Source organism: Galeopterus variegatus, unplaced genomic scaffold, assembly GCF_000696425.1.
Source record: "Galeopterus variegatus unplaced genomic scaffold, G_variegatus-3.0.2 Scaffold881, whole genome shotgun sequence".
Lineage (NCBI taxonomy): Eukaryota > Metazoa > Chordata > Mammalia > Dermoptera > Cynocephalidae > Galeopterus > Galeopterus variegatus.
This window is the reverse complement of record NW_007726992.1, coordinates 267,451-285,320: the sequence shown is the minus strand read 5'-3', so window position 1 is coordinate 285,320 and position 17,870 is coordinate 267,451. Positions and strand designations below refer to the sequence as shown.

At 32.4% G+C, this 17,870-nt stretch overlaps 1 protein-coding gene across 1 annotated transcript in view; it reads right to left on the bottom strand.

Annotated features, from left to right (window-relative positions):
* Positions 1–17,870, bottom strand: part of RPS6KA3 (ribosomal protein S6 kinase, 90kDa, polypeptide 3) — a 91,777-nt gene that overhangs the window by 25,421 nt on the left and 48,486 nt on the right. Inside the window, exons 6-12 of the mRNA XM_008573133.1 lie at positions 17,476–17,557; positions 10,197–10,277; positions 9,349–9,428; positions 8,668–8,774; positions 5,319–5,356; positions 4,173–4,315; positions 3,524–3,594 (exon numbers count right to left, since the gene is read on the bottom strand). Coding sequence (XP_008571355.1) covers positions 3,524–3,594; positions 4,173–4,315; positions 5,319–5,356; positions 8,668–8,774; positions 9,349–9,428; positions 10,197–10,277; positions 17,476–17,557 — 602 coding nt within the window. The remainder of the gene's footprint in view (positions 1–3,523; positions 3,595–4,172; positions 4,316–5,318; positions 5,357–8,667; positions 8,775–9,348; positions 9,429–10,196; positions 10,278–17,475; positions 17,558–17,870) is intronic.

Here is a 17,870-nt window from a genome sequence, read left to right as displayed (position 1 = left end):
ACCACCAAAGATCACCTCAGGCTTGTTTACACACTGCCTCCCAAGTACGCCTAGCGAGAACTCAATCATCCTTTGAATGAATTATGTGAATGAATGGTACAGAGAGTCACCTTTCTGACAACCTGCCTCTGGTTTTAGCAACCAGACCACTGACAACCATAGTGAGAGCAGTTTCAGTAGAACAATGGGGAAACAGGCAGCGGAATAAAAAAAGACAAAAAAAAAAAAAAAAAAGAGCAGAAATCACAAACTACTCTCTAAAGAAGCTTTCTCTTGAAAGGGTGCAGGAAAATGGTGCAGTAATTTGAAAGGAAGGCCAGGTCAAAGAAAGGGTTTGGTTTTTCAACATTAGAGAGTGTCTGGTAGCTGAAAGGAAGAGACCAGAGTAGATGGAGTGATGAAGGTTCAAGTGATGGAAGTTCAGTGAACAGTCATTTATGTAGCACATATTGTTTAACCTTTTGTTATTGTGAATAACATAAAATGCCCCCCCCAAATCCATCCCCAAACAAACAAAAAAACTAACCAAAAGTACACAGCTCAGTGATTTATCACAAAGTGAATAGTCATCTGGCCAAGAATTATAACATTGCCAGAAACCCTCATCCAGTGTAACTACTTTCACTATTTTGTCTCAGGCTTTTACTGTCTAAATATGGATCTTAAAAGCTATGCTTTAGTTTTGCCTGGTTTGTAAACTTTATAAATAGAATCACATAGTATTTATTCTTTTGTGTCTGAACTTCCTTTGTTCAACATTCTTGTGAGATTAAACCAAGTCGTTGCATGCAACTGTGGTTTGTTCATTTTCTTTGCTGTATGGTACAGTATGCCCATGGGCCAAAGGCCTTGGCCTATTTTTGCATGGTTCTTGTTTTATGTTTTTACAGGGTTGGAAAAAAAAAAATACAAAGAAGAATATGAGACAGAGACTGCGTGGCCTGTAAAGCCTAAAATATTTACAGATAGTAAATACATTTCCTACTGTATTCAACTGCATGAGTATACCATTATTTATTAATCTATTCTACTGATAATGACCCAGTTTCTACTTTATTGGCTATTACAAATAATGCTGCCATGAATAGCCTTATACTTATTTCTTGATGTGCAAGTACTGATGCATATAAATTGGGTGCATGCCTAGGAGTAGAACTATTGGTTGAGGGTATACATATATTTGTCTTTAGAAGATAATGACAAAAACTGCTTCTCGAAGTGGTTATTTATAGTCCTTCCAGCTGTGTATGAAAGTTGCCACTGCTCCACAACCCACTAACACTTTGTGTTGTCAGTCTTTTTAATTTTAGCCATTCTGGTGGATATGCAGTGGTAGGTCACTGTGGTATTAATTTGCATTTTTTGATTAATGAGGTGAGCATCTTTTCAGTTTACTGGCAAGTGAATATCCTTTTTTGTGAGGTCCCTACGTCTCTTGCCCATGTTTCTATTGGATTGTCTTTTTCTTACTGATTAGACGGAGTTCTGGATACAAGCCCTTTGTTGGTTATATGTAGCAAATTTCTTCTTCTACTCTCTTAATGGGATCTTTAGATGAGAAGAAGTTATTAATTTTAAATGTAATAAGGTATCAATATTTTTCTTTATGCTTTTTGTGTCCTAAGATTTTTCCTACCCCCAAGGTCATGAAGATATTCTAATAGTCTCTTCTAGAATCTTTTTTGCCTTTTTACACATATATACAAGGGTACTTCAAAAAGTTTGTGGAAAAATAGAATTAAAAGATAATATGAATCTTTCCATGAAGACTTCTTTGAAGACTCCTTGTATATTTATAATATAATTGGAAGTGATTTTTATGTATTGGTGTAAGGTAGGGATTGTTATTATTATTTTTTCTATATAAATATCCAAATTTTTCAGCATGATTTATTAAGATAAGAAAAGGCTGTTCTTTCCCTACTGCTCTGTAGTTCCTAATGGTTGTAAACAAAGTGTCTATATACATATAGGTCTGTTTCTGAGCTCTCTATTCTATCGCACAGGTCTACTTTCCATACTTGTTTCAATGCCATACTGTCCTAATTACACTTATAATAAGACCTAATACCTGGTAAAGCAAGTCTTCCTGTCCCAATCTTCTTCAAGAGTGTTTTAGCTATTTTTGGTCCTTTGTATTATATTAGAATCAGTTTATCAAGTTCCATACAAAAACTTGTTAGGATTTTTATTCGATTTGCTTTGAAATTATAGTTTTGTTATCCAGTATTGTGGCCACTAGCCACATATGGCTACCGAGTACTTGAAATGTGGCCAGTCCAAATTTTAAGTATAAAACACACACTGGGGCCGAGCCCGTGGCGCACTCGGGAGAGTGCGGCGCTGGGAGCGCAGCGACGCTCCCGCCACAGGTTCGGATCCTATATAGGAATGGCCGGTGCGCTCACTGGCTGAGCGCGGTGTGGGCGACACCACACCAAGGGTTGCGATCCCCTTACCGATCACGAAAAAGACAAACAAACAAAAAAACCCCCCAAAAAACACACACTGAATTTCGAATGAGTAGGAAAAAGTAATTTACAATATCTCATTAATCATTTTTTAACATCGGTTATATGTTGAAATGATAACATCTTGGAAATATTGGGTTAAATAAAATATATGATTAAAATTAACTTCGTTTTTTTTTTAACTTTTTTTTTGGGGGGGGGGAGGGTAGGCAGCAGCTGGCCGGCCAGTACAGGGATCAAACCTTGGACCTGGGTGTTATCAGCAGCACCATGCTCTAATCAACTGAGCTACCCAGCCAACCCCCTCTTTTTACTTTTTTAAATGTAGCTACTAGAAAACTTAAAATTATGTACATGGCTCGCATTGTATCTCTATTGGATAACACTCATCTACAGAACCCAATACTTTTACAACACTAGGTCTGTCATAATGTGAACATTATATATCTTTTCAAGTTATTCTGGTTTTTAAAAATTTCTTCAAATAAAATTTTCTAATTTTCTGCATAGAGGTCTTACATAACTTTTGCTAGATTTATGCCTATGCATTTAATAATTTTTCTTACTATTGTAAACAGTATCTTCTTTTCAAATTTCATTTTTGGTTGCTAGTATACAGACATGAAATAGATTTTTGTTTACTGACCTTGTATCTAGCAACTCTGCTAAACTCTTATTAATTCCAAGAATTTATATGACAACTAGATTTTCTATGGATGCCATCACTTTATCTAAATAATGACAGTTTTATTCTTTTAAAACCCTATACTTTACTTTTTTTGTTTGCTTTACCATACTGGCTAGGACCTCCAGGACAATGCAAACAGAAATGGAAAAATGAGCATCCTTGTCACATTCCAAATCTCAAAAGTAAAGCTTTCAATATTTTGCCATTAACATGAAAATAATGAGTACTCTAAATCTATGCAGTTTGTATTTCAAACATGTAATTGATGAATTTCTTAGTTATTTCTTACACTACAGCCAACATTCTAAAATTCCATTTTTAGTTTGAAGCATTTATTTTAAAATCTCCATTTGGGAGTACTTACTTAAGAATCATAGTCATTGTTTCTTTTCGATCTTTTCCTTGGAAAGGTAGTGTACCAGTGAGCATTTCAAACTATAGAAAGGCAAAATAACCAGAGGTATTAGCCAATAAGTATAGTGTTTAAAAATATTTTAAAAAAGCATCATCTTAATTACAACCAAATCTTCTAAAATTGCTACATAATAAAACGAGTGGTCTATATTTCTACTATATTCATTACTGAACTTCTCAATAATTCCTAAAAACAACTAAGCTATTATTTTAAATGGCAATTTTAAAGTATAGATATGTGAACAATTTAACAGACATGCCCAATTCATATGAACTTATTTTATTTTTAAAGGTCATTTACTGATAGATTTCTGCACCAGGTTCTCCCAAAGCATAAGCACCATTAATACTTTCGATTGTACTATTTAGCAGAAAATCTAGGGTAATGTATTTTTGCCATTTCAAATTAAGATGAGATAGAAGCAACTAATGGGTTTTGCAGTCCTTCTACACTTCATGCAATAATTTTTCTTGGTTATTTATTATATGTATAAAATACAGAAAATAAAAAATACCAGTTTCTCTCTCATAACATTCATTGCTGATTCTCATTTAACAAGCAACCCCCCCCCCCCCAAAAAAAAACCCCCAAACCTTACCATTAACACACCAAAAGACCACCAGTCTGCACTCTGAGTATGACCTCGACGATTAACTACTTCTGGAGCCATATATTCTACAGTTCCACAAAAAGAATATGCCTTCTTTTCATGGTCAATAGACTCTTTACTTAGGCCAAAATCTGCCAAAATAAATATTGAATTCATAAATATCTTACAGTAATTTGAACACATAAATTTTAAACTTTGAATTCCAATATTTACATTAATTATTTAAAAGTTCTAACCAAGTTTTTAACACAATGTATTAATCAATATTTGAACCATAATCAACCTTAAAGGAAATTATAAACAGTAGGAGATAATATTTTATCTATTTTTTTCCTTTAATCTTTTTTTAATTTAAATTTTTAATTGAAACATACTGATTATTCATATTTGTGGTGCACAGTTATATTTCAGTACATGTATACAACGTGTAGTGATCAAATCAGGGTAGTTAGTAAATTCATCACTATAAAAATGTATCATTTCTTTGTGATGAGAACATTTAAAGCTCCTCTCTTCTAGACATTTGATAACATGCAGTAAATTATTGTTAATTATGGATGCCTAGCTCGACTGCACACCTACAGAACTACTAAATCACCAATTTTGCCTAAGTAAACTTTATAAAGCAAGTTTCTTGGTGTTATCTTAAGATGTGAAAACCAAAACAAAATAATCAACCATATCTATTTTTACCTCAAAACTTCTACCTAAGCTGCTGCTTTTTAAAAAAAATTTTAATGTCAGTTGATTAAGGGACAAATTTAACACAAAGATCAACAAACTTGGTGAAGGACATGAGCAGATAAGCCACACACCCCACAGGAACAGAAGCGCTCATGTCTAATAAGTACACTCTAAGATGTTGTTAGGGGACAGATGGGGAAAGGGGGTCAGGCTAAGGCCCTTGGCCCCCCATCTCAGAGCCCTGGGGCTTTTTGTTCAGCTCCAGGGTTGCAGAGTGCCATGGGCAGGGCTGAGGTCCACTTTCAGGGCCTGGGGTGGGGGCTGGGGGGAGGGGAATAAGAATGGCCTATCTCCTTTAATCATGAAGACAGCCTATGGGATGGTTTTCATCCCCACTCATGAGTCAGGAAGCTGACATCAATAATATTTTAACAAAATGAGGATTTTTACCTGTTAACTTGATGTGACCTTCTTCATCAAGAAGTATGCTGAAAGAAAACAATGAAGTCAGGAAATCTTTTTAAACTACTAGAGATTTTTAAAATTTTACATTATCAATATAAAATGTAGTTCATTTTCTAGAAGCTAAAACTGAAGTTACTTCCTTAAGCATCACATCACCACATTTTCTAAAATATTACTTTAGATTGTGAATAAGAATGCAAAGGTAAAGGAAGAAAAAATTATATTCTGAACATATATTTATAACAAATCCCAAAGGCATAAACTTGTATTAATGATCCACGAGCACCTGAAAACTATTAGGAAAAGAACCAAAAAACCTATACTCTTCCAAGCTGCTCTTTCTAATGCCTTTCCGCAGAGGTGCCCTGACAAAACTTCCTAGTACTTGCACAGTAGATCAAGGGTCCACATATATGAATGAAAAGCATTAGACTTGTCATTCTCTTGGTCACTTTAAAGGTATCTGCAATTATTCTTTTCTAGTGTTTTTCCTGACACATTCTACACTGTCCTCTTCTTCTCAACACACCACCTTCCCCACACTCCTTGTTTTTCACTGACCCATCCCTTCACTGTATACATTTCCCAGCATTTTCTCTTTCCCTGTAAACAGTGAGCTCCTAGAGGATTTGACCTTATTCATCTTTGTAGCTCAGTGTCTGGCAGAGGAGAGATAAATAAGAAATGTTTGTTGGATGAATGAGGCCAGTCTGCAAAGGGCCTACAAGGCATTCCAAATAGTTTGGGCTTCTTCTCAAGGACAATGGAGACCATAAAAGGTATACATGCATGGAGGGTAGAGATAATCAGATCTGCAATTTTAGAAAACAGAGAGAAAAATAAAGGGCTTTTAGTGTGTTCTTTGAGTCATGATAAAGAACAATTGGAAAATGACACTCAGGTTTCTGGCTTGAGCAGATACTTGATTGGAGAGTAATGCCATTAATTAAGGAGCTACAGAAAGAAGTAAATACTAAGCTGTAAGCCAGTAACTATTTCTGGATAGGTATTTTAGTATACTGACTTGAAAGTTCAAGTAATAAATCATTTCACTTATATTTAAGGTTATCACATAATATAGGCTTTTCCTTAGTTTCTATTATAACTAAAAAATGTGCAAGTCAGATATAGTTATAAAATTTTACTATGACAAAAATATTACCAACCTTCCGACTTCATCAATTCAAACATAATTACAGCAAAGTTTACTGCTGAGGGCAATTCAGTAAGGACATATTTTTCAAGTCTCTTTCATAAGAAGGTACTTGTTATGAAAAAAATAATTAATTTTGATTATGCTTGACTATGAAGCAAACCAACACATTTAGGAATGTAAAGGGGATCATTAGGTATGGTGGAAATCACTCCCCCCCTCTGTCTAATAAATACAAGAAAGAGTTCTAAAAACAAACCAAACTTCAAGTTATCCTTGATAATTTTGAAAGAAAAAAAAGAAAATATGGCTAAATGAGCATTACTTATGCCTTCCACAGAAACTGTGTTCTTTAAGGTAATCATGCCTATACTTTATCTTTGAAAGAAAAAGTCAGCTGTATTACTTTCAATAAAGTTCTCTTTCAATATTAATAATGATTTTTAGCCATATTTATTATAACAGAGCTTTAATTTAAAAGAATCTGGAAAACCCCTAACAGTTCATAAAACATTTAGCCTAAAAATTTATATTTCTCCCAAGTTCTATGTGATGGTATTTACTTGGATCATTTACCAACTAAACATTAGTTCAATTTAATAGCCTCAATGAGACACCTTTGTGAAAGATCTCACTATAAGCAGTCTTATCTATATTTGATCTTATTCAAGCCTTGAGACAGGGCCCATGCTTTATATATAATTTTATGACCAATGCTAATACAATGGTCTACAATAAATATATTCAAGTAAATGGTATAAAACATGAACACTTATTTTTTTCTTATGAATATTTAATCTTATGTTTATAATAATTTTTTTTCTAATGACTATGTGCTCGAATATTTATTCTCACCAAGAATTATATTTTGTGTCATGATAGTTAGAAGTTGAGAAAATAATAAGGAAAAGTTAGTAATTATTTGGGGACTAAAAACAGAACCATATGAAACTTATCCAAAAACAAAATATATGAAAAACAAACATAAAATGTGAAAGCATAACAATTTCTAAATGGTCACTTAAAAGGGTTCCAGAGAAGCATTTCCTCTATTTTCTGTCATAATAATTTAAATTTTGCACATAACATTTTAAAGTAAGTAATATTCAAAGTTCTTAATAAAAGGAGCTGGCCAGTTAGCTCAGTTGGTTAGAGCATGGTGTTATAACACCAAGGTTAAGGGTTCAGATCCCTGAATGGGCCAGCCACAAACAAAACAAAACAAACAAAACCAAACCACCACACGAAATTCTTAATAAAGATGATGATTGTACAATTCTGTGAATATATGAAAGAAACAATGAAATTGTACACTTTAAATGATGAATTGTATGGCATATGAATTATAAGTCAGTAAAGCAAGTCTTGATAGAGCAAGGCTCTTGCTTATATCCTTAAAGGAGAAAAAAACCTTTCTTACTCAGTGGTAGATAGTAAACACAGACAAATTAAAACACAGAAGTGTGCACAATTTAAATAATATCAGCTTCTTGATGACTACTATTCGAAAAGCTGTGGGAAATTTGCTCAACTCACACTTAAAATTTGAAATTACCTGGAGAAGAAAATTTTCAATAAATGATATTTGGGAGGAAGGGTTAGCTCTATACCATCCCTAATACCAAAAAATTTCTAAATGAAGTTAAAAAAAATCACCCCATAAAATCAGAAGAAAAATATCTGATCATGGGATTGGGAAAAGCCTTTTTAAGGATAAAAGTAATGGAAGAAATCACAAAAGAAAAGATAGGTAGATCTGAGGGGGAAAAAAGTGTGTAGATTAAAATAACATAAATAAAGTTAAAGACCGGAAAAATGTATTTGTAACATGTCAAATGGTTAAAATTCTTAATTTGTAAAGTTCTCTTATAAATCAATGGGAAAAAATAACATTCTAAAAGAAAAATGAGCAAAGTCCATGAACAGAAAATTCACACAGAAATACAAATTGCCAATAAATATAGATTTCAACCTCATTAACAAAGAGTGCAAATAAAAACAAGACAATATTTTTAAATTAACCGAGATTTAAAAAGCATGAGAATACATAGTGTTGGCAGAGATGTAAAGCACAGGCACTCTAATACAATGCTGTGAGAGTTCTATGAAGTCACTTTATTTTTTACGACCTCATAAATAATTATATTACATTGTATTCAACTTAGTAGCATGATTCCTTACTTTTCTGGTTTTAAATCTCTATAGATTATTCCCAGGCTATGTAGATGGTCTAAAGCAAGTGCAAGTTCAGCCAAGTAGAATTTGACATCTTCTTCTGTGAACATCACCTACAATAAAATAATAATTTCTCTGTCTTTATTTTCTTTTTGTGTTTAAATCTTTAAAAATTTATAAATATGCTAATTATACATAGGTTTATTCACAGTTTACTACTGAAAATAATTTGCAAATCAGTCAACAAATCATTTACTAAATGCTAACTATGCACCGCAGGAGAAATCATTTTACATTTTGCTAAGTAAGTAGCAACTATATTTAGGTTGTGCCATTGTTGTCCCACAATAACATTTTAGAAATGAAAAATGATCTTTAAAATGCATGCTGAATTTCCACTACTAATTGTTTAAAGATATTTCGTTGATATATTATGGCTTCTGAAAAAACTACGAAAGAAATAGAATTAAGATAAACACAGTTCACTTATCAATTTAAAGTCCTGCTTTCAGAATAAATTGAAAAAGTAGGAAAATAACTCTTTTTTGGCTCAGATTCTTCAATATAAAAATCTTATGCCACTAGAGAAAATATAGTAAGCATAATATTGAAATATGGAAATATAACAAAGCTTTAGTTAAAACAGGATGTGTATAAATAGGTTAAAAACAGAGATTAATTATATACCTCTTTGGATAAGCGTGTAAACAAATCTCCTCCCCTGAGAAAATCCAAAATAAGATACAACTTCCCTTCAGTTTGAAAAGCTGAATGAAGAAACAAAAGTTTCCATTTAATCCATCGTAGTTTATTACTTTAGGCTTACATCAGATTAATTCATTCACAAATGAATATTATTTTTAGCAAATTAATGTCATATCAGATTTAAATTTATTTGTACTTAGAAGAAAACCACTGATTTTTTTCTTAGTTTCCATGTGGAAATGTTAAACGCAGTGTTTCTTTCATTATGAAAACACTAGATTTTCGATAGGCAAGAGTCACTCAGGAATAAAATAGTTCTAAACACATGATCAATAAGAAAAACTTACAGCAGAAAAAGACTTACTTAACCATGAAATAAAATACAAAAAACATGCTACTAACTACAGAAAAAATGGGGGTTGGTTAGATTTAATTAGCCATAATAAGAATCACCACACATTTACCCACTGAGAAAAAGCACATGGCTTTGGGAAAAAGAAAGGTGGTAAAAGTTTTAATACCCTGGCATTAAGGATTTTTACGTTGGGCTAACACATATGAACTATAAAATGCTGGTACATTATTATTAATTATTATTGTAATTAAAAAGCAATGATTATCATTATCTATTCCTATGGCTATCACTCAGAAACTAACCTTATAATGTTTAAAAGAAATATAAGCTAAACATAATAAAAGCTTCTAAAGTCTGTCATCTGCTAAACACATACAAATATGTGCAAATATATATATACATTAGTATATATGAATGCACTCATGGAGTAGGGGATGAGGTAAAGGGATGAAGTGGGAAGTAATTCATAACTTACCATAATGCAACTTGACAATAAAAGGATGATTAACTTCTACCAAGATATCACGTTCCATCTTTGTCCGAACACGGTCTCGAACTATAAAAAATTGTACACATGCTACATTGTAATATCTTACAAAGATAATCTCTAAAACAAATTCTTTTTGGTGCCTATTTTAATTAAAATTTTGCTTATGTGTATAAAAATGTGAATGTTTTGTTTATTGCTCTTGAATTTACAAAATTAATAAATATATCTTTTACTGCATTATATAACCAAAATAAATTATGTGTATTTATAAAATCTATGCTTTAAGTTCAAAAAAATAAATACAGAGAACATAATAGGTGTTGGTTTTAACATCAAATTTACAAGTTTTTTTATCAAAGTTGTGGAAAAATGACAAAAAAAGCATGCAACTTTTAAAAAAACATGGTGTCCTAATGAAATATTAAAACACAAAAAAATGGAATAGGTTTTAATACCCTTACCAACCCCATCATCTCAATTAAACAAAGATTCATTAAGCACCTATATAATGTGGCAGACATGGTAAAGGACAGATAGATCCAAAAAGTTCTATTTTGATGGAGGGAGGGAAGGATGGGAAAAGGAGGGGGAGAGAGAAGATACTATGGTAAAACTGAAAGAGCAAAGTCAGAACCTGGAGTTAGAACTGAATTCAGATCTGTGTAATCTTGAGCAAGTTACTTATTTAAACACTCTGAGCCTCAATCACCTCTCAGCTACAAGAGTAAAATGGTAATAACACATTGTACCTTTGAGGAGCATGTGACCACTTGAGATAAGGTTTGTACCCTGAGCCTGGTATGTAAGAGATCTTCAATTAAATGGTAGCTATCATTATTATATTCAAAAGCACCATAAATATAATTAAGGGACAAAAAAAATTTATTACCAGCAATGAGTAGTGCAGGAATTCAGAGAGGGCAAGATCAGTTTTACTTACTATAAGAAGGCTAGAAGAAAGAGGAGGGTTAGGGCAGAAGCTTTAAGATTTTCTGAGTCGAATTTAGATGGATGGGAAGGATAGGGCCTAGAAAAGAAGAGTGCAGGTATAGAGTACCAGCACAAGTAAAGACATGGAGGCATGAATGACAGGAAGAAACCTGAAAATCAGCGTGGAAACAGAGGTTTACTACTGCGGAGGTAAAGTAGGGAGGATCCAGATTCTTGATAAGTTGGAATGCTAGGATGAATTTATGTTTGACCCTGTGGGCAAAGTTCTTTTTCAGCAACCAAATATTTCCTGAGCAAAGTCTATGTGTTAGGGACTAGGGATACAAACACAAATTAAGATAATCTCCGAGAAGCTCATAATCTAGTAGGAATGACAGAAAGTAAATAAATGATTGGAATACATTCTGATGTAAGTACTCTGAATGGTTGTGTCAAAGATTAAATAGAAAGAATGGGAAAGAGAGTCTTTTGGGGGGTTAAGGACAGGGAGAAAGCTGAGTTGGTTTTATTTTGAATTTATAAGGTGACCACAGATATTTAAAACAGAGAAATAAGACCTCTGGGGAAAATAAACAAAAAAACTAAAAAAAATCCTATTTTTCCCATTCTGTCAGTTTTCTACCCCCAACTGGGAGGTTTTGGTGCCATTGACTGAAAATAGGCAAATCAGGAATAGGAATAGATGGCTCTTGATGTCTGTGCAGCTCTGTCTTTTAACTCATTTGTCCAGCTAGTCTGTCAAATTCAATATCAATCTGATTTCATTACCTTGTCCTATCACTACAACTCTGGCATTTTCCTTATTATATCCAACGGGTCCTTTCTATTTTCTGCGTGAATGAAGTTCATCACCAAGGCCTACTGATAATTCTGTTCCAGTGTAGCTTAAATCTGTCCTTTTTCTGTTGTTACCCACACAATCTTAATTAGTTCCTATTACCTTAAAGCTGGATTCTAAATTTCTACCACTTTCAGTAAGCATACAAAACTTATCATTTAAAAGTCACTCCTCTGCTAATTAAGCAGCAAAATATTCAACAATATATTTACCAAATATATCCCTCTTCTATTATTCTACTACAATGGGAAAAAAATATTTGGGAGTCAAGAACTACTGTTTAGTGGCTATACTAATAACTAGATGAGTTACCTTGGTCAAATCATTGCTCAGATATTTTTTTCCAGAGATTTCCTGTTTTCTCCTCTGAAAAATGAAGGGCCACAACAAGATGATTTTCTTTTGATTATGATTATCTTATGAGAGAGTTTTCAACATTTCCTTATATGTAACACTGATGAGACTTTGTTTAGTTGAAAATGAGCAGTGAGATTCACTCACTAAAGAATTCCAATTCATTTTGTCTGAGGTAGAACTGTATAATGATCTAATCTGGTTTCTTTTGCTTATGGAAGACCTACTGACAAATATAAATCATTCTATAATCAGGAATTTGATTAGTACATACTAGGTCAGAAGAAGGCATGTTTTACATTGGTCAACTTCTAAATCCTAAAACAGAATTGGTTAATACTGACTCATGCTGGTAAAGCAACCAGATTCCTTTGAAATAATTTTTCTCATATATATATAGTAGTTATTAGATTTAAACCCTCCTTGCTTGAACATGAGAATGAACAAGAAGAAATGCTGTCTATATTTCAAGGATTATGTATTAAGAAACTGTTTTAAGCAATGGTTTACAAAACCTTCCAGGCTGACAGACCACTTCAACAGGACAAAAGTCCCCATTAACTCGACCTAATGCTATTGACTTCTATTTGACCCCATTTATTGGATTAATAGGAACTTTAAAATGGAAAGAGACTTCTGGTTAAACATGGATGTTTTACTCTCTACTTTTTTCCAAAACCCCATTGAAATAACAATAATGGAAAAATTATGCATAAACTCACAAGGACAAAGAACAGGAGAGGAAGCAATAGCAGAAGATGGGTAGTAAGTGGTAACATACAGATGAGAGAAAGCTAAAACTAAGCCTAAGGGAAGGAAGCCAATGAGAAATAAGCAAATTCTTGCCACAGAATCCTTTCCAATAAGCTTTTTAGTACTTTACTCTTAAACAAGAAAAAGACAGCAAAGGATTCCCTGGCATTTGAGGAAAGGCTCTAAAAATGAAAAACATCAAAATAAACAGAAAAAAAGGAATAAAGGGAAACAGAGATGACGTGAGGAACAGAAGAAAACTTAAACACCACGAAATCCAACCTTGTAATTTATATCTACTTAGAGAGCAAAGATGATATGGCACCCACGAAACAAGAACAAGAGGCTTTAAATGGGATGGGGCAGGGGAAAGAACAAGCATCCTCAACAAATAAACTACAAGGGGAAAAAAAAAAGAGATATGAAGAAAGTGCTCACAGTTAAAAAGACTTAGAGAAATCAACCAATTGCAAAGTATAGACCTTATATGTATGGGTACTGATTCAAACAAATTGCATAAAGAAAAATGAATTATAACAGTAGGGACAACTAGAAATTTGAACACTGACTGGATATTTACATGTTAATTTTGTAGGTATAATAACAGAATTATATTATTTCTTTTAGGAGTCTTTATCTTTTAGAGATATACACTAAATCATTTATGGAAGGAATTATATAATGCCTGGGATTTGCTTCAAAATATCAAGAGGGGAAGGGGGAGAACATACATGAAAAAAGATTGACCATGAATTGATAAATGCTGAAGCAGAGAGAAGGGTATATGGGGGTTCATTATTTCTTAAATGTTTGACACTTTCCCTAATAAAAAGTTTTAAAAAAATGGAATAATTGGAGCAAGGAAAACCTAGGAAACTAAAAATGATGGCAAAAATAAAAACGTCAATAGAAGCATTGGAAGATGATGAAATTTCCCTGAAAATATTTTTTAAAAAAAGACAAAAATGGAAAATAGGAGAGGAAAAATAAAGAATATTAAGGAACGATCCAGGAGGTCCAACAGATCCAAAGCGTAGCAGTTACAAAATGGAGAATAAATGACAAAAACAAAACAAAACAAAAAACAACTTTCCCAAAACTGAAGTAATGAGTTTCTAGACTGAAAGAGATCATCCCATACTTGGTATGATGAATTTTTAAAAACCCACACTAAAAAATACCACTATATAAATTTTAGAATACCAGGAATAATGAGTAGATTCTAAAGATTTCCAAAGAGGAAAAGCAGCTTACAAACAAAGGACTGGGAATGCGAATGGCAATAATTTCATTATTGCAACATAGGAAACTAGAAGACAATAGAAGTAATGCCTTCAAATACCTGAGGGAGAATTATTTCTGACCTAGAATTTTACACCCAGCCAAATTATAAATTAAGTGGGGGATAAAATAAAGGCACTTTCAAACATGCAAGGTCACAAAAAATTTACCATCCATTCACCCTTTCTGAGTTAGCTACTGTAAGATGTGTTCCACCAAAACTAGAAAGTAAACCGAGAAAATAGTAGATACAGAATTTAGAAAAAGAGGTCAAATACAACAAAGATGTGAAGGAATGTGACTCCTGTGTACTATTTGGTTAAGCTAGGAACAATTTTTATAATGCTATAATAATGAAAACATTACTAGGAAAACATGAAAAGGGAAACTGTGTGTGGGTGGCAGTATTATAGAACTAGATTCTAATCTTCCAAGTTAGGAAGTCAATAGATTATGTCTCCAAATGAAAACAACAGTCAAAAAATTGCAATATAAGAGTGTTGAATATGAAGATAAATGGCAGAAGCAGCAGCTGAAGAGATGAAAGTCATTGTCTCTGGGGTTCAAGAATTGGGATATGCAGGAGGGTGGGTAAAGCACTGCTATCTTGCATAATAATCTGTGCAGATACTATCTCAATAAAAATAAAAATTACATTTAAGAACACATTAAGAAATTATCCAGCAGCCTACAATTCCTGTAAGTCAAATATTTTCACTTTTCTATGTCCCTTCCATAGTCTATATCTATACAATTTACATACTTGCAGTAGCCCAGTTTGTTACAGTTTTTCACTTACATATTTTCATTAAGTTCATTTTTGTAATTATATTTAAAATACTTTATTTTAATAATATCCTATTAAGTGGTATATCAAAATTTTCTAACCATTCCTCTATTTTTCAATGTGCATGTGATTTCTAAATTCTTGCTATTGTAAATAATGCTTCAGTGAGAATTTTCAAACATACAAATTCCTTTTAAGGGTAATTTCCTCAGGTTAATTTAGCAGCAATAACGGCTCTTCATACTTGCTGCAAAACTGCTTTCCAATTTATGCTGCCATCATATGAAATGATAACTCATTATTTTAACATGCATTTGATTTTCAGCAAAACTGAACATTTCCCCAAAGATTATTTTATCTCCTTGTGCAAACTTTATTCTGAAATCCTTTAGATGGAGGATGTAATGTTCTTTCTTATCAACTCCTAACTTCATCATTCTTTTTACATCTATTAGTCAGAATTCTACTGCAAGGAAGAGATTTCCCTTCTCCCCTATTAATTATGAATTAACTCATAGATTCTTATTTTATTTGATGGGTTGTAATTTATCACTATTATTCATTATTGCTCATTATATGCAATGTTTAAATTGTCCCAGTAGGAGCCCTTTAATCAACTCCTTATATCAATATTTTATAATATTTGAGGCAAATATTTTCTTGTTTATACCATTTTTCATTGTATGAAAGGTTAACAATTTTTATATTGTCTATCTGTTTGTAATCTGCTCAGTATCTCTTCACAAATATCCCAGATGTGCCAAGCTGTAAAATTCATTTAGGTTGGAGTTTGTTATGGTATAAGGTTAAAGAGAAAACTCTAAACAAATTGTTTTCCAGGTTGCTCAGGAATATTTTAAACAAAATTTATGAAATCGTTATTTAATTTCCCATTGTTTTGTATACCTGCTTTGTCATATAACACAGCAGGTACTCAATATTTTTGTAACAAATATATTAAGATTTAATATATATTTTGTACTATTTTGTTCCTCTGATTTCTAGGCCTGTATAGAAATCAGAATTATTGCTACTTTAAATAAGCTTTAATACCTGACAGAGCTTGTTTCCTTCTCATTATTCTTCTTTTCCAGAATATTGTGGATTCAGAAATGAAATTCTGAGTCATTTTGTTAAATTTTAAGAAAAAGGCAACTGGTAGCTTGATGATATTGAGCTAATTAGATGGCTAATGGAGTACTGTGATTCTTAACAGTTAGCCTTCTCTAATAGAAATTAGGCACTTATTTCCTTTCCTGATATCTAAGTTTCTCAGAGTTTCCTTTACAAACTATATTGTATATTATACACAACACAGATCCAGTTAAGTACATGAAAACAAATTACTTTTGTTGCTTTAGTGAATGAACTATCTAAGTTCCATCTATGCAGTTTTATAACATGAGTATAAAGTTATAAAAGCAGTGATGGAAAGGTAGGGCACTGAGAATATAATTGAATTCCCTGGGCCTAACAAGAATCAAGTAAGTGGTAATGCTATGGGGGAGGGACTGGATAGAAAAGTAAATATATTCAGGAAGGGAGCAAGAGAATGGAAGCAAAGAATGGTTTTCATAGAGAAAGGTGAGACCTTTTGGTATGATGACAATATCCACAGTGGGTGACTAATAGGGAATAACACCAGAAATTATCAATGATCATTGCAAATATTCCTTCCAGAATATTTTAAAAGCTTTATAAATCACATGTAAAAAAAAAAAAAAAAAAAAAAAAAAAAAAAAACTGAGGCTAGGAATCAATACATAAGTCATTTAGAGGTTATGTGGTAAAGTAAGTGATACTACTAAATAAAAGATTTAAGTATTTTAAAATCTATGTACAATTTCTTCTAAATGACTTTCTACCTATAAGAGCCAAATACTGCCTTAGATTTTTCAAAATCGTAGGCTCAGAATAAAAATTTATTTGGAGACCAGAAGTCAAAATGATAAGGTCTTTTAGAATAAAAGCTATTTTGCATCCAGTAAATCAGTCACTTTTTCAAAACATTACAATAATTGTATTAATTTGAAGATGAATAAAACGCGGTTTTAATCTTCTAAACTTCTACTTGCCTAAAGCCCAAGACGAATTCATAATACTTCTTCTACAACATGTCAACTCCTTTTCTTACTAGCCATGTGATTTCTAGTCCAGTAGGAAAAATTCACTAAAAGTCAGTTTAAATTTAAAGCCAGTGACAGGAATTGATTGAGAATATAGTAAATGGGCCTAGAAGTCACATGAGCTCTACTGAGACTCTTAGTTTGTTTATAAATTCCAATGGCAGCAGTACTTACCTTTCAGTGTGGCCTTCTTCAATACTTTCATGGCATAAAGCTGTCTAGCATCAGAGCCTGAGATTTTTTTAACTAAGAAAACCTGTATTTAAATAAGAGAAAATAAATGTTACAAAGTATCACAAACTATACCTTTGTTAAAATAAGGCCCCTGCTATAAAATAGTTTATTACTGTACAGATTCTGATACATTGTAGATCAAGTATTTTCCTTATAATGCATCAATTATAAATATGAGTTGTAAACAGTGTGTTATAATTTGGGGTGTCAATATAAGTAAATATATTTTTTCATTTTCTTGTTTGCCAATTCCAAAAGAACATGTAATACATTAAGACAGAAAAATCTTTAAACTACCTGTGAAGCAATTAGACAGAGAAAAGCCCAACATATTT